Here is a 21,854-nt window from a genome sequence, read left to right as displayed (position 1 = left end):
TTTTGGTTACTCGGTGACCAGTTTCAACAAAAACATTTAGCAAGAAACGTTTCAAACCTAAATTTCATGGACAGTGCTTTTGCTTGTGATGGTGCAATATTATCAAGGTAATTCTCAAATTTGAGGGAGTTCTTATCCTCAAGAATGTTTTCCACTAAGTCCTCTTGTGAGGTTCTGTACCAATTACCCAGTGCATGATACCAATAGCATTCTTTTACTCATCTTACGAATCCAGCGGTCTTAATATAGGTGTTCTTTGGTCTATGGCAGTGCTGGCTTTAGTGTTGGTGGTGCCTGGTGCAACAATCGTTTTTGGCACCCCACCCAATTACCTCCTTTTCGCATTCCCTCACTATTACCCAGTAAAAGTGCAACTCTTCTCTCTATAGCCCCTCTCTCACTTACATTTCATTTGTTTTAAAGCGCTTGTAAAGGCTGGGTTTACTAATCCACTCAACTATCTACATAAAACATAGTTCTTATCTTTGCAGTAGGAGAATTAACCCTCTGTGCTACTTTATATCGAGTCAAAACTGTCAGTAGACAAAACTTTGATCTCTCTCTCTCTAGCAGGAACATTAATCACAGGAGTTATCTTGGCATTTTAATTGTTTCCTGAAGGATGGATGCACAAGGAACTTTACATCACGTTTCGTAAGTTATTGCTACACTCATCGCCCCCCTTAATTCAGCGCCCCCATCTAGGTCAGTACCCGGTGCGGCCGCAACGCCCTAGAGCTGGCCCTGGTCTATGAGGTGGTATGACTGTATGTGTTATAAACTGCAAGGGAAGGACCGGTATTAGAATTAATTAACTGTGCCATCGAGTTGGGTGAACATATGTCTAGCTTCTTGACCACACAGGCCAATGAAAGCTAAATCACACTGTTAAGCTGTCGGCGGGACACCCCACCCCTAACACTGGCTTCCTGACTAAAATCCTGACCAAAAAAGTGGAGCGGTGGCCCATGTCTCCTGAAAGATACAAATATTACATTTTTCAATGAACACCCCACGCCATAAGTGGTCAGAGAGCTTAGCGCTTAAACCTGCCACATTCCAGGACAGGGTGTGTACCTGTTGTTTAGCAGTCTTGAACTCTATAATGCTCGCTGAACTTATTTCAGTATGTGACCTTCCATTAGTGCCCTCATTACTGCTATTCCCACGGTCTATGTTGCTTACCACAAACACTAGCGTAGAGTCAATAATTTTGATTCGATTCGTAATTTGTACATTTACACTATATATTGCATTTCTACCCCTCCCCTATAAAAAAAAAACCAAATTAGAAATAGTGAGAAAGTTATTTTCTTAAGAAAGAAATTCTGGACTTGCTCATCTGGCGATTCTAGAAGCATACCTGGTTCAGATGGAAACATTTCAGTTCTATGCAACAGACTAGCCCAGCGCCTCACTTCTAGCTACACTTTTGTTAAACTTGTTCTATGGGCACTGCTTATGAATGTAAAGAAAATGCCCAGGATAGAGAGCTCGGATTTCTAGTAACTTTCTTCTTCACCGTGGAAGTTTCTGTGATGTTCATTAACAGCAGAATAGTATTCCCACCCTAAAGGAGGAGGGAAAACCAGGTGAACTGAAAAGTTGCCAAGGAAACTGGGCAAGGGGTTTGTTACACAACAGTGCTTCCTTAGTGTTGGAGTCAATACAGTATTGCTTGGCAAAGATACGAACATTTTTTCAAACGACCCCTTTACAAGCCACAGAAAAGTATGGATGTGTTTCTCATGAAGGGCACCAGTGGACTGCTTTTACCCTACTGGATGCACTCTGTTCTTTCCCTTGAAAGTCTTGATAGCCTTATGGTAACATAATTATACAACACACCATGCACCTTGCAACGGATTGCTTTAAGGAGGGGAAGCCAGTGTAGAAGGTTCCATTGAACAAATTCCTGTTTCAACTTACGCATGCCTTTCATTTTAAAAAGATAATATTTAAGTGCTGATTTCACCTCCAAAGGATGCAGAGACATCATAGGTGGAAAAGGGTTGGTTATGATGCTGTTTGAGGGAGACAAGGGCAGAAATGACTAATGGTACTTAGACCACTTCCTCTCCAGTACAGTACTCTGGTATTCATTCCATGTGTCAAATAGTTTCAGCAACCGCCCGGTGTTCCAGAGAACATGTGATGTGTGGTGTGAGCTGGAGATAACCGAATCAGACTAGAAAAAAAAAACTTGCACCTTCCTTGTAGAAGTGCAGGGGTCACCTACAGTGACTGCCTCCGTGATTCCTCTAGGTGGGCCTGTGGTTAATTACACAAAATTCTAACTTTCAGTTGCAGTCTCTCATTCCTTGCCTGCTCCATGAGTTTCTAGAGCGACTAGTGCAGCCTTGCAGGTTTAAAAAGCTACATCAGCATGAGAACACACTGATGAAAACATGAACCAAGAAGGCAAAGGAGTAGCAGCTCCTTAAGCTGGGCGCTCGTCAACAAAGCACAACAAGCCTTTGCAATGCAATGGGTCTCGCATCTGCTTGAATTAGAGCTATTGGCATTGTAAACTCATAACTGGACTTTTCTTGCCACATAAATTGGTCAACCCTACCTCATAAATTGGTCTTCCCCTGGCATAAAATTCCAGTGCCCCAGCATATAACTAAAGCACTTCGATTTACCTTCTTCCTCTATCTGCAGCCAAAACTGAAAATGTTGCCATTTAGCATCCTAATTTAAATCTTCCATGCTAATTCCAATTCCAATAGAATACCAAGAGCGTTCAAACAGTCATAGTGTAATAAGAATGCTACGCTGGCCTGAATGATTGTCATAACTGCAATAAGGAGAGATTAATAAAACATATACATTTATCATATAATTCCAACTAAAACCTTTACCAGAAATAAATGTTTGGTATTAGACTGTAATGCTCAGAACAGCCCCTAGAGGACATCACAATGAAAATAGCATTTGTAAGAAACATGGTCATCTTACTATAAAATATAAATCAAAAGAGTATTGCAGTGTAACCATACATTTAACCCCTAGAGGACATAATACATTACACATTTTCAGAGCTAGCAGGCCTACTGCAATGATATTACAAGCAAAACCCTTAAAACACAAACTAGTCTCCGCTCTAAAAACAAATGTTCCAGCCATGAGAGAGATTCAAAAGACACTGAATGGACTCAGGGGTTATCATTTTGGGGTCCCCACTAACCTAGTGTGGGGGCCCATAGAGGGTCTAGACAGAAATAACAGGTTGTGGTGAACATTTTGAAGATGGCCCCATTGACCTAGGACCACCACAAGCAGTTATGAGCAAAAATGTTTTGTAAAAGAATGCCCTGCAAAGCATTATGGGATGAATGAGAGCAGCAAATATTGTATTATGTTGACTGTAATGCTCAGAACAGAGCCTAGAAGACACCACAATAAAAATATAATTTGAAGAAACATAGTCACATAGCTATACAATTATCCCCTAGAGAGCAAAACCAAATGAAAATAAAATAGTACAAAGTACTGCCGGAGGACATAGTGCCTTGTACATTTTCAGACCTAAAAGACCTACTGCAATACTAAGACCCTTAAGACACAAACTACTCCAAACTATAAAACAAAAGTTCCCAGCCATAAGAGTGCTAAAAAAAAAAAATAACTGCATGGTGGGAGGGGTTATTATTTTGGGGACCCTACTAACCTAGTGTGGGGACCCAGAGATGACCTAAATAGAAAGAGGGTGTCATGACAGACATTTTGATGGTGGGCCCATTGTCCGAGGACCATCACAGGCTGAAATTATGGACAAAAATATTTTGAAAAAGAATGCTTGCAAAGCATTATGGGTCGAGTTTTCCCGAGTGCAGTGAATATTATAATATCGGCTCCCCTGCAGTGCCGGGAGAGCCACGTTGTGGATTTCTGTGTTTTTTACATAAAGTTTTTATCAATCCTAAGTTTTTTGGGGGGAAAGCTATGGAGCGTGAAGGGGAGGGCCAAAAGAAATTACCCTGATTAGGTAACAGTATGAACAATGTGACCAACCCTCCAATACCGCTGATGGAGTTTGTGCTGTTGCTGCTGTTCGCGCTGGGAGGGCCATGGCTGCCATAGAGCATGAATAGGGGAGACAAAAGAAAGAAATACTTCACCCACGCTGAAGTATATCAGCAATTATCCATGTCACAGGGTCAGTCTGCAAGGCGGTAACAAAACCGTCCCATGGCGGGACAAACATAAAGTAAATACCAAATACATCAAGCGATTTTTGATAGGCAAGCCCATGAACGAGTGAAAGTGAAGGGCGTAAGGTGGGCATGGTTAAAAGCCCACAATGGTTACAAGAGGTCAAAGCGCTTGCTAGCTCGACCTAAAAAAGGACAATTCTAAAACCACCAATCAAAAAACCTGCACTACAGCTAGATAATTCTTTTATGCTTTCCCATTTGAACAAACTGCTCTAATAGCGTGTCTTTACAGAGTGCCAACATTTGCAGAAGGTCATGGACTGTTTCAGTGGGAGAGATTAGTGAGGGTTTGATGGGCGGTTCACCTGGATCGCAGTACAACATTAGTTATTCAGTAACTGCTACATGATCTGAGGGGACTTGTGCATGCTGGTGCTGGTGCTGTTGGAGTGTTGGTTTTGTAAGAATGTTGTCTGCTTTTGACACCATTAGTTATTTAATTCTCCTTTCTAGACTGGTAGATTAGAAGCTGGGTTCACTGGCATCATATTGTAATGGCTGAAACCATTCTAGAGTGGCAGGACCCAATCAGTAACTTAACCATCATTTAGCTCAGTACCACAGATGATCAGCTGTGGTCCCTGAGAGGTCAATATAGTCACAAATTTTAACATGTAAATGTGGCCCTAGCTAACCAGCTCCATTACGCCAGGTTCCTGTTTTACATGTACATTAACAAAACCCGGCTGACCTTTCTCAAACAACCACAGCTGAGGAAGGGATAGCTGTGTCAACCACAATGTCTGTTTGTTCATCACTTCTTGGTCAATGTTAGCCAAATTCTTTAGAAGTTAGCCTGGCCAAGACAGTGTGCCTTATCACCACGAATGGCACCTCTTGATGAAACTAGGCCCTTGGGCCAGATGTAATGTGCTCTGCACTTGAGCCTTCAAAGAATGTACACTTCCTTGACCTAGTAATTGATGCAAATTTATTGCTGGCTACTTGGATCAACAACATCTTCAGCAGCTGTTTTCTGCAAATAAAACAGTAGGTACTGCCCTTCCTCCACTTCTGCCAATAAATACTCAGGTGTCCCTATGAAGCTTCTGAATGTGCTTCAACTGGCGTAGAATGCTGTGGCACAGCACGTCTACTTACCAGAATCTCAAACCTGCACCAAGTCAATCCTATTCTCCCCTCTATTCAGTAACATCCTGGGTGCGCTGGGGTGCTCCTTAAAGCTGTGGCCATTATCCAAAGCACAATTTATCAAACAGCTGCTGTACAATCAAGACCTGAGTTCAGATGATACAGACTACAATACAAACTGTATCCTACACATCGTGATATCACATCTCTTTTAAAGAAAATAAAGACCTGAAGATGGACTTTCTGTTTTCTGAAGCATTAGTCTATCAGTAATTATTGGATGACAGAAGAAACAGGAAACCCCCTCAAATAGTAGGTCTGCCTTGTCAGAATTGAGCGCAGTCCATAAGACTTCAATTTTAACTCTCATGTCATAGGAGAGTGAACATGGAATTGCCAAACTATGAAATCAAATCAATAAGGAGCCCTTTGCTGGACACTTCATTTGTCCAAAAGAAGAAGTGTTTATTTCAAACAAAGTACACAAACTGTTAAACAAACCAAACAATTTCTGCTTCAGTTCATTACTGCTTGGAAGCAACATGTTGTACACCAGACAAATATGCTTATGAGAATATGCTGAAAGCCTTTAAGACAAAGCAATGGTACAGAAAAAATCTTTCAACTCACTTGACTTCCTGGACTAAGGAGAGGAGGAAGAGCATTTGATGAGGTGTCAGGATGGCATCCTGTGGAAAGATGTGGACATCCACTTTAGGAACAGATAGAAGAGCACCCCAGAACAACTTAGAATAGGATGCACCCAATGAGGGAGTGAGCCAAGGAGGTTCCCTGTAGGAACCCTATGGATGAATCCCTGTAAATGCAAGGTCTCTATATGTTGAATAACTTTTTACTGCTCGAAGTCTAGGAGATCATGCATAATGGGATATGCATGTGCATCAATTAAGGGAAGGTGGACTCAAACCACAAAGCAACAACAGTGTCCTAGGGGTGATGTGCAGATGACCAGACTCCTTTGAGACCTTGAAACCTAGATAGTGCTGTCCTGAGGACTGAAGTCCCTTTGACATGAGTGTTGCCAACTCTCTGGATGAACTCTGGAGCTCAGCAATACATGGGGCTCACTGCGGCACAACTGCTTTCACCATAGAGATTTCAAGGGAGGAGTTTCAAAAGGGTCAAGGCTCTCTCACTGCTGGAACACATCAGATGATGACTTGTATTGGTGGTGAGTCTTGCATTTCAGAGACCTGATGGCTAAGGGCACTGAATAATCAAGAAAACCCTCTAATGTCAAGGCACTACGAACACTGAGACACCCCCCAAACAACCAGACACTCAACACTGAAGTGCTAATGACAGATTGAGTGGAATGGATTGTGCCTTATAAAAGCACTGAGGGAAACCCGGGAAGATCAAGGGCAGCACAGCTAAGACTGAGGTAGAGGCAGTCTCATTCCGGCCAGTTGAAGCTCTAGCCCCATCTAGGACAAGCAAATCCCACATAAAAGCCCACAGTGGCTACCTATAACTTAGAATTAGCTTCCAAGCAAGTGATTTCGCAAAAATGGAGCAAACTCCTCACTGTGAGGACTAGCAAAAAAGACCCTCTTTTCCACTGCCTCGCCACAATCGGAAACATTTCAAAAATGCCTCTCCTGGCTACAAGAACAAGTGACAGGAGAACATAACATGAAAAATGCCTACAAAATTAGCCTCCACTCCATAAAGTGAAAGAAAAAATATTCGGTAAAGTGGAAACTGCTTCAAAAGGCAACATTTGTGAAGAAATGTACATACAAAGCTCAACTATGTGGGGTCTTTACTCCTAAGAGCTGAAATATGAACTGCAGCAAACCTCTGCTGCATTGGCTCCCTACGCCAAAGGTACAGTCCGCTGACTTTAAGTGACTATTTCCCCTTACTCTTTGATGGATGCAACTGCCTATCTAGAAAAATGTAAACCATTTTCATTACTCGTGAAGGAATTGGAAAAACGTGTCGGTTAATGGCCCTGATTTACAGTTTGGCAGAGGGGTTACTCCGTCACAAAAGTGACGGATTTAACATCCACCATATTACAATTCCATTATAGCCTATGGAACTTATAATACGGGGCAGAATATCCATCATATTTCTGATGGAGTAACCCCTCCGCCAGGCTCTAATCAGACCCTAATTTTCTGTTATGTTATCAAAAAGACAGCAAATGTTAAATGTAGCCTTTATGCAGCTGAAACACAAAGAAGAGGGGAAACAAAACAGAAAACTGGCAATCAGGTATGGGCTACAAACATATATACATTAAGTTGTTTCTCATTGCATGATGAGCAAGCACAAACTAAATATCAGCTCTCTCGGAAACCTGCAGCAGGTACTGGGGATAATTCACATGAATACCATAATCTCAAACTGCAAACTATGACATGCGCTAATAATTTGCAGAGCATGCAGTTACCTTGATAATATTTCATCTACGACTGCACAGTGACGACCAAACCTGACCTCATTGGATCTCAACCACCTGCAAGTTGCTATTTACAGACTTAGGGGGTTATTCTAACTTTGGAGGAGTGTTAATCCGTCCCAAAAGTGACGGTAAAGTGACGGATATACCACCAGCCGTATTACGAGTTCCATAGGATATAATGGACTCGTAATACGGCTGGTGGTAAATCCGTCACTTTTCCGTCACTTTTGGGACGGATTAACACCTCCTCCAAAGTTAGAATAACCCCCTTAATACCTCCACTGTTTTAATCAAGGTACTGTGCCCACGAACCATTGACTCAAAATAAAGAGCTGTGCAATGAAAACGAAATCGAATATTGTCACCATCATGTCAAGCAAGAACTGTACCACACATTTCCAGAATTGCTGAATATCAAGACGAGGAGAGAATCAGACTGTGTGTTATTAATGCACATCAATAAGCTTGCAGCTTCAACATGCTCTATTGTCCTGTATTGACTTAACTTCATTATAGTATGATGGAGATCGTAGAATAGAAAACAATTATGTTTTTAAAATGTCGGGAATAACCCATTTAAATATCCAACACAGGCATCTGCTGCAAGCCACATTTACAGTGGAAACAAGAATCTGCTGCAAGCCACATTTGCAGTGGAAACTCCTCATTTTGACATCTAGATGCTGGAGGTATAGTACCTAGACGATATCACCCGATGTAACAAATGAGTTAGATATGGAGGAACTGCAGACAAATTGAAAAAAGGTCTTCTAATGGTCGATTCTTGCAAATATTTTATGAAAATTGTGTTGACTAAATATAGTAGAACAAGGATCGCTCTAATGCAATTCCATCCTCAATTAACTTGTTAAGCTTATCATACTATAAATCTCAATTCTTCCCAGGTAAAATAATTTGTCAGCAAAAGTCACCTCTAATAGAGAGATGTGTCCCATCGCTGGAGGAAAAACGTTCAGAAAGAAAAAAAGAGAACTAACATCTTCCTAAATTTGGTAAAAATAACTACAGTATCCAATCATGCACCTGTGTGCGTCCATTCAAGCGAAACATTTGTGCTTTAAAAATACAGCTGAATGTATAACTAGATCAGTTGACATTAAAAAATACTTACCTATTATTTTGTGCTGCAGCCAGAAGGATGGGTGAATGTGTGGTGATACTTATCTTTCCCTGTTCTTCATCCTGTTGTTTACTAGCACTGTTCACTGTCTACAAAACCCTTATCTCAAACACTGAAGCTTGGGGGAAAACACCTTAGTATGACACAGGGAACACTGTCAAATACAAAGATAACTCTGAGGAAGGCAATCAACTTTAGGTCTTTAGTTCTTCGAATAATGAGTAGGGACAAATTGGATTAGACTTCGGGGAGCTACCAGTATCAAAATATGGTTTTAAGAATTATAATTACACTTTCTTAGATGGTGCACCACTTCATAAATATTGCTTCACTACAAAAAAACTTTAGAGTTCATCTCATTGACATTATCCTAAACATTTAACAAAGCCAGACATAATCTTACAAATATCCTCGACTAGGTTCTGAAAATGAGAGGAATACACAAGTATGTTAACATGAAATTTAAGAATCTAATCAATCATATGATGAAAATGTTAACTAACGGGGAACACCAACCTCCCTGCCGTGTTGTTTCAGCAATCTAAAAATATGGGGACAAATAACAATTTTCTAAAGCCATGGCCTTACAGTCTTGCATACAATCTGATCACCAAAGCCTACAATAAAGAGAGTGGCTAAGAAATAACTGACAGAAAAATACACCTTTTGAATGCCTTCTCAGTGTCAATAGTCAATATGTGGAAGAACTGACTAGATAGGGCATACGCGATAGAGTACTAACTTATATAAGTTTTTTTCTGCAAGGACCAGACTACTTTGAAGTCCTGCTTGAACTTCCTCCATAATCCTATAAACACCTTATTAGGCCTAATGCAAGTATCCTAATCCACAATTTCACTTCAGCGTGAGTAAGGGAAAAAACCTAAATATTGGTTGGGCTGTGTACTTTCCAGGTATCTTAAATACCTTCACTACAACCCCCTCCAGACAAGGAGACTTCCGAAGAAAGGACCCAGGCCCAGGTGACACTCATCCTTTGAGAAAGTTAGATATAAATATTCTATTACAAAAGTTTCAGGTTTGTGAACCCTAATACTACCAAAACACTCACTATCTGCTCTCCAGTTTCTGGAACTACCTTTCTTGTGCAATATGAAATATTGTACTAAAATAAATATATTTTATAGATTTTCATTTTGACAGCGATGTCACTCTTTGAAATAACTTCTTTCAGAATCTCATCCATGCCAGATATAAAGGCATTATAGGAGGATTTGATCAGAAATAAACATGCATTTCCCACCAATTGATCATCTATTTCATTAGGACATTTTGGAGTGTCCTGAGCTGTACTGTGTACCTTTAGCTGGAATGTGGCCTTCACACAGGAACGCACTCCTTGACGTGGAAGGGTCACCTCATTTGAATATTGATGTTCTTGGTCTGTGGCCCTCCGATCCAGAAAAGATAACCGCGGTGCCTTGCCCAGGTTCTGCCTCTCAGTGTCAGCATCAAACAAATATCTTAGAGCTGGAAGATAGAAAAGAGCCATCAAAAGGAGGACAAACGTACCAGAGCAGAGGAAAGAACAAAGGTGAGAGGAAGGAAAAGATGACACACTGTGAAAGCCAAACCCATTTTCTTAAGAAGAAAGTTAATTAACTGAAACAATAGTATTCCTTCATAGGTATATTTATTATATTTACAACATTAAATACATCCTCAGGTAATAAATAGTGTGTGTCATTTCTGAGTGCAGATGACCTTAATGGGCTCAGGGCTATTTATTTAGACAGGAACCTTATCAGGCAAGATCACACTAAAAGTTCCATCAAAGAAGGGTCAAAGCCTATCCTGATGGCTTGGCCCACAGAGTTTGAGGGGTGTTCAAGACTAGATTTCAAGCACTTTTTAAACTACAACTGAATTGAGCACTCCCATAAAGTCCTGCTGGGTGGGAAGGGTAGTCCGCTGACTGGTGCACAGCAAGAAAGCAACTTATTAGACTTTTAAGGCCTGCTGGATGATAGGGGAGAAATCCCATAGATGCGTATGGTTGTATGACTCCTCTTCTTCTATGATGAAATCCTTATATCTGCCTAGCCTTCGGCTCTCTCTGACTCAAAAACAACGTTCCAGAATAGCTTGTGAGCTATGGCTAAAGACAGAAACTTAATGCACCTTACAGTCTACCTTTATTCTGATAGTGCTATGAGAATCTGCTTGGAGAATGCACGTTTGACAGAGCCGGTGGACATACGAGTTGGGGTTCGGGGAGCCAAGATTGCCCTCTTTTAGTTTAGCTTCACTGCAAATGATATAGATAAGGATGCCTAGCAGAGGCTAGAAGCTATGACTTAATTAGGCAATCATCACGTAAATCCAGTGATTTGCAAACAATGTTATGGTACTTGTGAATTTAGGAACCCCTTTCCCCGGCATGATGATTTCTGAATGCAGATTTCCTCCCCACTTGGTGAAATTTATAATTTATTACTAATGAATGTTCTGGAGATCAGCATTGTGAGATAACGCTCACCACTAAATTTGCATGCTTGGAGAAGAAGTGATTTAAAAATTTAACTCATTCATTTTAAAACTTCTAACATGAACTGTGGGCTTTTGAGCAATTGTGCATAATATTTTATAGTATTTAGTAAACACTGTTTTGGTTTTGTAAAACATTTTGCAGAAACTAGATTTCATTCATGTTGTTTTGTACTAAAGATATATTTATTTATTTACTATGTATTTATTAAAGGTAGTTATATAGTGAAGACCAGCCAGAACGGCAGTGAAGTGCTTTACAATTAATAAAGTAACAGTACAAATTCCAATGCGATTACAGAAAGCACGAAGAAAGCATGAAGTAGTCGAGTGACAATAGGCTGGAGGAATAAATTAGTCTGTGTGGTGATTTATGAAGAGACAAATCTTCAAGTAAGTTGAATAATTATTTTACAGCGTTGGGGAGCTCATTCCCGCTGCCTCAAAAGAATGAATTGCATTGGGTAACTGTGGAGTGCGCATCAGACCAATTTGCTTCCACAAGCATAGAAATATTGGTGCTTGGTCTTGGCTGCCTGGGGTAGCTCCCAGTCTACAGGTGAACTAAGCAGGTGTGAATAACCTCACAATAAATAAACACAGACAAATAGGGTTATTCTTAACTAACTCAGAAAATGAAAATGAAAATAAAAACCAGATGCTCCTTCAAGTGACATAAGAGAAGTCATGACAGAGAACTGATTAAGTGACTCAGAATGGGGGTGTCTATCGTTGCTCCACAAGGGTAGGATCTGTCACAAATTCTCACAATATTCCCTTGAAATTAATGTACATAATTAGGATAGTTACAGCTTATCCCAAAACTCTGACATGGCTCTTGCCATCAGAGATGCTCAACTTCTCTAGAATTGCAGGGGCACCCGTCTTTTTAAAGAGAAAATGTCAAACAGACATATCCAGAGACCATTATTCAGAGACCATTACTCTTAGATTGACGATTTGAAGAGAATTTGCAATGTTCAACTAGTACCCTTTCACCACCTGCTGCACTTTCCCGCAGTCTCAGCTCCTCTTAGTTTAGTTCAATGAGAAGGAATAGTTTCTTACCTGTAACTCCAGTTCTCTCGTAGGGGTATTTCCATGATAGTCATAAGCACTGAATAGTTCCGCACGCCTGCAGGGACCCCGGAGCACTGTTCTGAAGTGTGTTCTCAAGTGTAGATGTTTGCCTTTCTTGAAAAAGGCCTGTAAAGTCACTTAAGAATATCAATGTGCAGCCTAGAGGAAAAGCTACAAAGGCCAAATTGTTCATTCTTTTGGTTGAAAAAAAGGTAAACTGTGGAACAGATATACCTTTAAAACATATTTATTCTAGAAATGTAGTAGAAAAAATCTTTTTCAACCTTTCTTACAACTTCAAAATAAGGATGAAACAATGCAGGGCAGTGTAGCCCATAGGCTGCCATTATACAGAATGTAAATAGAGCTGTGCCTTTAAGAAGAGAAAGTCTTCCTGTATCCCATCATGCACAGCAAAAGGCAGTTACCTCAGTTCTTTTTGTAGGCTTGTAATATGACATGAAGAAATCTGAATATCTCTTTCATTATCAATATCATTCTAATTATAGTTATTATTATGTCAACTCCATCGGGGAGGAGGGAGAGTTGCTTATGACTATCATGGAAATACCCCTACGAGAGAACTGGAGTTACAGGTAAGAAACTATTCCTTCTCTCTTAGGGGATTTCCATGTATAGTCATAAGCACTGAATAGATTAGCAAGCCCATCCCAATAACCGCGGTGGAGTAGACAGAACAATAAAGAAACAATAAATCATGCAAAGAGATTCTTAAGAGAGGCCTGTCCAACCTGAGCATCTGTCCTAGCATCTGAATCAAGACAGTAATGCTTAGTAAAGTTGTGGACAGATCTCCAGGTAGCCGCTTTGCATATTTCTGCTAACGGAATGTTTCTCATCAGAGCAGCAGTTGCTGCTTTGCCCCTAGTGGAATGGGCTTTAGGCCTGCCATTGAGGGATTTATTTGCTAACTGATAACAGAATACGATACATGAGACAATCCACCTGGATAAGGATTGTTTGGAGGTGGGCAGACCTGTTTTAACTGGGCCATAGTTAATAAACAGCTGTTGTGATTTGCGCAAAGATTTTGTTCTATCCAAGGAAAATTTTAAAACCCTCTTTACATCAAGAGAATGCAGGGTTCTCTCAGCAGGAGTAGATGGATTTTGGAAGAAAGTCGGTAAGGAGATGGTCTGGTTTACATGAAAGTCTGAAATGACTTTAGGTAGAAATTTAGGATGTGTTCTCATTACTACTTTTGAGGAATGAAAAACAGTATAAGGTTCCTGAGCGCAAAGGGCCTGGATCTCACTAACCCTGCGAGCTGAAGTGATTGCAACCAGAAAAGCAGTTTTCCAGGTAAGATGCTGGAGGGATGCTTTGTGTATTGGTTCAAAAGGGTGTAGCATCAGACGCGAAAGGACTATATTAAGCTCCCATGGAGGAGATGGACCTCTAATAGGAGGAAAAACCTTTTTTAAACCTTCTAGGAAATCTTTTATGATTGGAATCTTAAAGAAAGAGGATTGGGAAGGACTTTTCCTATATGCTGTTAGTGCTGCCAGGTGTACTCTGATTGATGACAACTGTAAACCAGACTTCGCCAGGTCTAACAAATATGGAAGAATATCTTTTTCTCCGCATTTTATTGGGTTAAAGTTCTTGTCCGAACACCACATGCAGAATCTCTTCCATTTGAAGGCATAAGCTATTCTTGTGGAAGGGCGTGTAGCCTCCCTTAGAATCTCCATGCAGTCCTGAGGAAGATTAAGGTGACCATAATGCACTAGCTCAGGAGCCATGCTGCCAAATTCAAAGACGAGAGGTTGGGATGTCTCATCTGGCCTCAAAACTTCGTGAGAAGGTCGGGGCGGCAAGGCAATCTGATGTGTGGACTGAGTGACCTGTGAAGGAGGTCTGGAAACCACCACTAGCGTGGCCATTCTGGGGAGATGAGAATCATCTTGGTGTTGGAGTGGGACAGCTTGAGGAGGACCCCGTCGGTATCAGGGAAAGCGGTGGAAAGGCGTAAAGAAATGCTCCTGACCAGTTTATCCGCAGGGCATTCCCCAGTGTTCCTGGATGGTAGTAACTGGAGGCGAAGTCTTGGCATTTTTTGTTTTCTGGGGTTGCGAATAGGTAAAGGGGTACCCCACATGGAAAAATGGAGTGGACGACGTCGTTTTGCAGAACCCACTCGTGGTTTTCATCCATTGCTCGGCTGAGGGCATCCGCTTGGACATTCTGTATGCCCGGAAGGTGAGTTGCCACTATTGTTAGGTTCCTGGCTAGAAGCCAGTGCCAGATTGTTTGGGCCTCGTAGACAGAGTCCTGGATCTGGTACCCCCTTGTTTGTTCAAGTAATACATGGTGGCCATGTTGTCTGTTTGGAGAAGCAGAGTTTTCGCAGTCAGTGCGGGGAGGAAGGCCTTGATTGCTAGATGGACTGCACGTAGCTTTAAGAGATTGATGTGATATAGTCGTTCTCTCTGAGACCAAGAGCCTTGAATTTGAAGGTGATCCATATGCGCTCCCCATCCGAGCAGCGATGCATCAGTGACTATGGTCTGAGTTGGAGGCTGTTGGTGGAATGGCATCCCTTTCAGAAGATTATTCGGAGAACACCACCACTTGAGGGATTGAATGGCATGGGGAGAAAGAAGGATGCTGTTCTCCCAATCATCTACTAGTTGATACCATTGATTTTCTGGGCATTCCTGTAAAGGTCTCATATGGAGACGAGCGTTGGGAGTGAGGTGGATGCAAGACGCCATCGACCCCAGGAGAGAGGATATCGCTCTTTCAGTGGCCTGAGGAATTTTCTCGAGCTGCTGGCACTTTTGGAGGATTGATAAACGTCGTTCCTCCGAAGGAAACACCTTTGCTTGAATGGTGTTGATGATGGCGCCTAAGTAGTGCAACCTCTGTACAGGTGTTGCCATGGACTTGGAGAGGTTGACCTGAAGGCCCAGTCTCTGGAGTAGTTGGTGAGTCCAATTGAAGTGCTGTTGGGCCTCTAGGTATGTGGATGCTTTTATGAGCCAATCGTCTAGATAGGGATAGACGAAGATCCGATGTTTCTTTAAATGGGCTGCCACCACCGCCATGCATTTGGAAAACGTCCTTGGTGCTGACTTGAGGCCGAAAGGTAGCACTGTAAATTGGTAATGACTTTTTCCGACGAGAAATCTTAAAAACTTCCGATGCTTTTTGACCACAGGAATGTAGAAGTAAGCGTCGCACAGATCTATTGAACAGAGCCAATCGCCTTGGCGAAGTTGGGGATAGATTTGGTGTAAGGATAGCATTCTGAACTTTTCTCTGCAAATCCATTTGTTGGCTACTCTTAGATCGAGAATGGGTCGGAACTCGTGTTTGTCTTTCTTTGGAACCAGGAAGTACCTCGAGTAGATTCCCTTTCCCTGCTGGTTCATAGGGACAGGTTCTATCGCCTTCTTTTGTAATAGGGTTGCTACCTCCACTTTGAGAGCGTCAAGATGGAAATTCACGGGTTTGGGTGGAACAGAAGGCAGGGGGCTTATGAACCTGAGACAGTAGCCATTCTGCACACTATTCAAAACCCAGGCGTCTGATGTTATGCGTTGCCACTCTTCCAGATGATGTGAAATACTTCCCCCTACTGGAGTGGGTAACGGAGGAGGGGGAAGTGAGGATTCAGGGTTTAGACGCCGATGCTTGAAGACCTGCTTGGGCGGTTTGTGGTGTGGAGCAACCCTTTGTTTGTTTTCGCTGGGTCGAAAAAGGTCTCTGGTGTTGCTGTTGCTGGGATCTCGGGGGCATCCACTGCGGTGTTTGAAGCCTTTGAGCGAAGAATCTACGGTGGTAGGGATGGAATGTTTTCCGTTGTTCTCTTGGCTTCTCGATGCCCACTGCCTATAGAGTGTCCAATTCTGTCTTCATCCTCAACATTTCGTCGTCAGCATGAGAACCAAACAAAGTGGAACCTGAAAAGGGAAGATTTTGTATCCTCTATTGCGCCTCTGGCTTAAGCGAAGTAAGGCGTAGCCAGGAATGTCTTCTTAAGGATATTTCATGAGAATAATTATGTGCAGATAACACAGAGGAGTCTGCAGCCACGCTTATTACTTGGTTGGAGCCCATGGCGCCTTAATTTACAATCTCCAAGAAATCCTCCTTTTTTTTCTTTAGGAAGGTATTCTGCAAATTGTAGCACAGAATCCCAAAGGGCGCGATCATACCTGCCCAACAGGGCAGTGGCACTAGCCGCTTTCATAGTGATGGCTGAAGTTGAGCAAACTTTGCAGCCTGCGGCATCAATTTTTCTACTCTCCTTGTCAGGAGGAGAAGAAGAAGACGGAGATGTAGAATGCAACTTCTTAGCAGCCACGATTACTACTGAATCGGGCACTGGATCCGCTCTCAGAAATAAAGGGTCCTGCTCCGGAGGACGATATTTCTTTATGAGTCTGGAAGGAGCAGTCTTAGTTGTGGACGGTGTTAAGAAAATGTCCATTGCTGGTTCAAGTAACCCTGGGACCAGCGGTAGTAATGGTCTAGCGGAAGAACGCTGGTGTAGTGTCTCAAAAATGACAGAGGTTGTTGGAGTGGGTACTGCCAGAGGGATGTTCAGCTTGGTAGCACCTCGAATTAGTACCTCTTGAAAAGTGTTCACATCATCTATGGGAGAAACTCTCGGAGACGGGGAGTCAGATAACGTAGGAGAGTAATCTCTTGTGGATAAAGATGAGTGCCTATGGTGGGAACGAGGAGACCTGTGATCCGAGTCATGCCGATGACGGTGTCTAGACGCAGAGGAGCGTCTCGAAGAATGTCAAGATTGCCTTGTGGAACCTGCAGGAGTCACTGGGGCGGCTTCTGAAAGAGGTACCGGCGGAGAAGCTGTAGGTGCCCGAGGTGTCGGTGGTAGAGGAGATGGCTGAGGAGAAGGCTGTGACGAAGGTGGCAAGAGAATGAGAGAAGACGAGGATTCTGAGGTGGTATAGACCCTCCTTGGTCTCTTTGAGTGCCTTCTCGACGCCGAAGTACGATGCCGACGCGTACCTCTCGGCTTTGACTCCTCTCGCCGTTGAGAGCCCCTCGACGGCGATCTCCCTCGACATCGGTGGGATGACGGCGATCGTCTCCGACAGCGAGTACTGTCCACTGACGTCGATCTTCCCCTTTGGGTCGACAGTGACCTGGACCGGGAACTTCTCGACGGCGAATGTCTACGCCGTCTCGAAGATGATAGAGCTCTCGACGGCGAGCGATGCCTCTTCCTGGACGGCGAGCTGGTTCTCGACGGCGAGCATGTCGGTGCCGTTCCTTGTCTCGACATCGATGCTCTCGACGTCGTCGGGGACCTGTGACGCTTCTGAGCAGATCTGGAAGCTGCTCCAGAGGACAAAGTGAGAGCCCTGGTAGAAGACTGACCTTCTCCTCGCTCTGTGGTAGATTGTCCTCTCCGTCTACTGTCCTCCTTGGCCTGAAGGCGGATTTTCTCCCTGTCACGAAGGGTGCGTCTGGAGAAGGTTTTACAAATGTCACGGGCATCAGGTTTATGAGAGGAAGGCAGGCAAATAATACAGACTTGATGTGGGCCTGTTTTGGCCTTTTTCCTGCCACAGCTAGGGAACTTATCAAAAAGAGAAGGCATGCTGGTGGAAAAAAGCCTCAAATGTCTGTCAGAATTTGACAAAAAAAGCTAGAAAACATTCACTCTGGTTGAAAAACGTAGAGTGAAATTGAAATCCAAAGGATTTTTGTTGAATTTTAGTCAAAAAACCTATAATAGGTGGAGCTCAATGCTTCAGGGTCCTGTCAGAAGGAGCCGGAAAAAAGAACTGAGGCAACTGCCTTTTGCTGTGCATGATGGGATACAGGAAGACTTTCTCTTCTTAAAGGCACAGCTCTATTTACAGTCTGTATAATGGCAGCCTATGGGCTACACAGCCCTGCATTGTTTCATCCTTATTTTGAAGTTGTAAGAAAGGTTGGAAAAGATGTTTTCTACTACATTTCTAGAATAAATATGTTTTAAAGGTATATCTGTTCTACAGTTTTCCTTTTTTTCAACCAAAAGAATGAACAATTTGGCCTTTGTAGCTTTTCCTCTAGGCTGCACATTGATATTCTTAAGTGACTTTACAGGCCTTTTTCAAGAAAGGCAAACATCTACACTTAAGAACACACTTCAGAACAGTGCTCCGGGGTGTGCGGAACTATTCAGTGCTTATGACTATACATGGAAATCCCCTACGAGAGAAATAAGATCAATCAGCCCCTTCAATCGCTTTATCTTGCTATCTGTTTATTTATCAATTTATTTCCACTAGTTCTTAAGCAACCAAATTCATGTTATTGAGGCTTCTTTCCCATGAGTGAACTATAGGGACCTATTCATGCATTCACCTAATGCTGAAGAACATGTAAGCAAAAACAAAATCCAAAGATCTGTGCCTCGGTACTCACTGATTACGGGGTTGTAGTTGTCAGGGTTCGCTGTGTAGCTAAAGCAAGCTTTCAGGTCCACACTGCACACGGGTGAGGAAAAGAGAAAAGAGGCATGAGGAGCAAAAAAATCAAAATGCATGGAAAGCATGTCGAGATTGACGATGGTAATAAAAAAGGTGCATTAAGGACTGGCAGAGAGAAACAGACTTGGACATACAGAAAGAAGTGAAGAAAGACTGGGAGATACGAGTAATGGATGAAACAGATACAAAGACAGGCAAAAGGGGACAGCAGAGAAGGCAGAATATCTGAGAGTAGTAGCTTCTGAATTCTATGGTCAAGACTACCTAGTCATATTGCAAGGACATCCAGTTTCATTGGTACATAAAAAGAGAACATGTGCAATAGCATGTTTGTACATTGCCCCCACCCCCAAAATGGAACTATTCAGAGCCTACAGGGCGAGTCTTTACGGAGAAAAGGAGTTTAGGATTAAAATGACAAAAGTTGCAATTGAGAACAACTGTTTAATATTCTTACAACCAGCCTCCTTTTCTTCCCAAATAGAAAATAATTGGGAGACAGCAGCAGCAAATGAGTTTTAGGGTGAGGACAGAAGATACAAGGGTGTGGTTTTTCTGGTCATGAATCTGGTCTCGGTTGTCTCTAAACCACAGTGACACAGGTCGATTCACAATGTCGCTAAAAGCTAGAATATTCCTCTGTAGCAAGATAGTCACCGGACAACACATGTAACAAAGGCACAGGAACTTGTGCCACTTATTTGGTTCAGTGTCATGGGGAAGAAGTCAAATTATGCTATGTCATCCATGGGGATAACCCAGGAGAATTTGTTCTATAACAGAACAAAGCTGCCCCGGCATAAAGCTATGAAGACATTTCAGTGTTGCACCTGGGAATAAGGTCTTTGCCATTGATTTTGGAATAAGACATTGAACCATATTGTGATTTCTCAATGAGCAAAGCCAAAATGGTTGCACCCAGAAGGCTCCCTACAGCTCGGTAATCCCTTTTGTGATTATGTGAGAGTATCAGATGATGACCAGGAAAAAGAGGTCAGTGAAGGAGGAAGTAAGGGAATAGAAAGCACTATGTTTTTTGTTTGTCCTGAAACACCTAGCCATAGGTGTACCAAGGAGCTATCTCCAGAGGTGCATGTGGTCTAGAGTCCTTCTCAAGAAGGAGACACAGAGGCTTCAAGGGCAGATGTGGTAGTGTGGCTCTAGGCACTGCAGGTGGGATATTCGGGTTAGGCATAGAGAAACAGGACTACACGTTTTTGAATCCAGATTTCTTCAGCATTAAAAGGAGCTTTGAACTACCGGTGAGAACACAAGCAACATGGAAGGAAATCTTGCGTAAGGAAAGAAAATAAAGAATCACATGCTGCTGCTTGTGGTGAGAACAGCAGGTTTTGTTATGTGACCAAAAATGCCTGTGGGTACAGGACCTGTGCAGAGGGAAAAACTTAAAATGTACATGAGGCTCATTTTTATGCAACAACAGGCACTACTTTCCCGTCAGTCAAGGAGAGTGACCATTCACATGTTTGGATTGGAAGGACAGCTGGAAGAAACAAGCATTGGGAAAGCCTAAAGGTCTCGGCAATGTGAGAGCTATAGCTTTGTCAATGTCAATGTGTTTCAGCATTGCATGGCCAGAAGGTAAGTGTTCCCCAGGCAGATGCAGCACTCAAACGTCACACAGCCGATGCGCAATTACTACTTTGTGTAACCACGTGCATACACACCAGCGTTGGTACCACCCGATGATGCACTCGCAGCTTGCTTGCCCAGGCTTTACATACCCGGCATTTCATCAGGACTCTGTTCTCAATTTAAAAAATGAAAAGAACACTAAGGCCGATTGTTCCTATGGGCTCCTCACATACAACTGACTTCAATTATTTTAGTTCTGAACATCATTAACTCTCCAAATTCAACGCACTAAAGATTTTAGAGTTCCACAGTAATGCAACATGATTTCCAAAATTCAAAATACAGTATTTCCCCCGAAAAGTTAATTGAGGGCGCGAGTTTACTTATCTCTCTGCTTCACCATCACAACTTCCACCACCCACAATTCCTTCTCGGACAAAGACGCCGACTTTCTTGACCAACATTACCATCAGATTAAGGGTTACCCTTCAACCTGCCATATCTGCAAAGAAGGCACTTTGACATTGAGATTATTTGAATTGGAAAGTACTGTAATGTGACAGTGTGAACGTTTTCCTGTGTCGATGAATTCCACAACCACTGAAAGAAATCATGTGTCCATTTTGTAAGTTAAAAGCAGTATAACTTTAGGGCCCAACTTGAAGTCATGGGTTTAGGGAAAAACAGAGAGCATAAACATATAATAAACAAGTTTCTGGAACTGTCCCACAGGTATAAGGTTTATGGGAACTACAATATTCAGTTGCCCTTAGTTTCAATGCACTTTCTCGAAGTTTTATTGTTTGTAGATGTAATCGTGCTTTCAAAACAAGTAATTTTGGAATTTCCTGGAATTATAAACACCACAGAAAAAGTCGGCAGGCTGTGGCAAATCAGTGCCATGCTTGATATGTAGGGCTGGGGCATGTCAGTTGCATGCAAAATGGGTGCCTCTCGAAGACAACAGAGCTGGGACAGCCCCGGGCAACGTCAGGCCAAGTAAAGACCATGGAAGGTTGGTAGACCTGCAGCAAAGCCAGCATAGCGTCACTTCAAAGTGTGTGCTAGGGTCGGGGGTGAGTCCGTGCCATACCACACAAGTGCCTATGGAAGTCTGACGAGCCCGCTGGGCTGGGTAAGAATCAGCCCCAATGTGAGAACGGTGCATTTAGAGGCCTCGTGTCTCTACAGAGCCTGTGGGATAGGGCAAATGTCCAGTAGCACTCTGAACCTTTGCCAAACAAATACAAGCTCTGAAAGACGTTTTATAGTAAATAAAACAGCAATATTAGTTTTGAAGG

General features: G+C 42.5%; 1 protein-coding gene across 4 annotated transcripts in view; it reads right to left on the bottom strand.

Moving 5' to 3' along the window:
- ITGA7 (integrin subunit alpha 7) overlaps window positions 1–21,854 on the bottom strand; it is a 259,855-nt gene that overhangs the window by 94,565 nt on the left and 143,436 nt on the right. For all 4 annotated transcript variants that reach the window (XM_069230634.1, XM_069230633.1, XM_069230636.1 and 1 more), the window contains 2 exons: window positions 18,893–18,954; window positions 10,209–10,378 (listed from right to left, as the gene is read on the bottom strand). In XM_069230634.1, the coding sequence (XP_069086735.1) occupies window positions 10,209–10,378; window positions 18,893–18,954 (232 nt within the window). The remainder of the gene's footprint in view (window positions 1–10,208; window positions 10,379–18,892; window positions 18,955–21,854) is intronic.

This window comes from Pleurodeles waltl, chromosome 4_2 (genome assembly GCF_031143425.1).
Source record: "Pleurodeles waltl isolate 20211129_DDA chromosome 4_2, aPleWal1.hap1.20221129, whole genome shotgun sequence".
Taxonomy (NCBI): domain Eukaryota; kingdom Metazoa; phylum Chordata; class Amphibia; order Caudata; family Salamandridae; genus Pleurodeles; species Pleurodeles waltl.
Note: the sequence above shows the minus strand (reverse complement) of the source record. Positions and strands in the feature narration are given on the sequence as shown.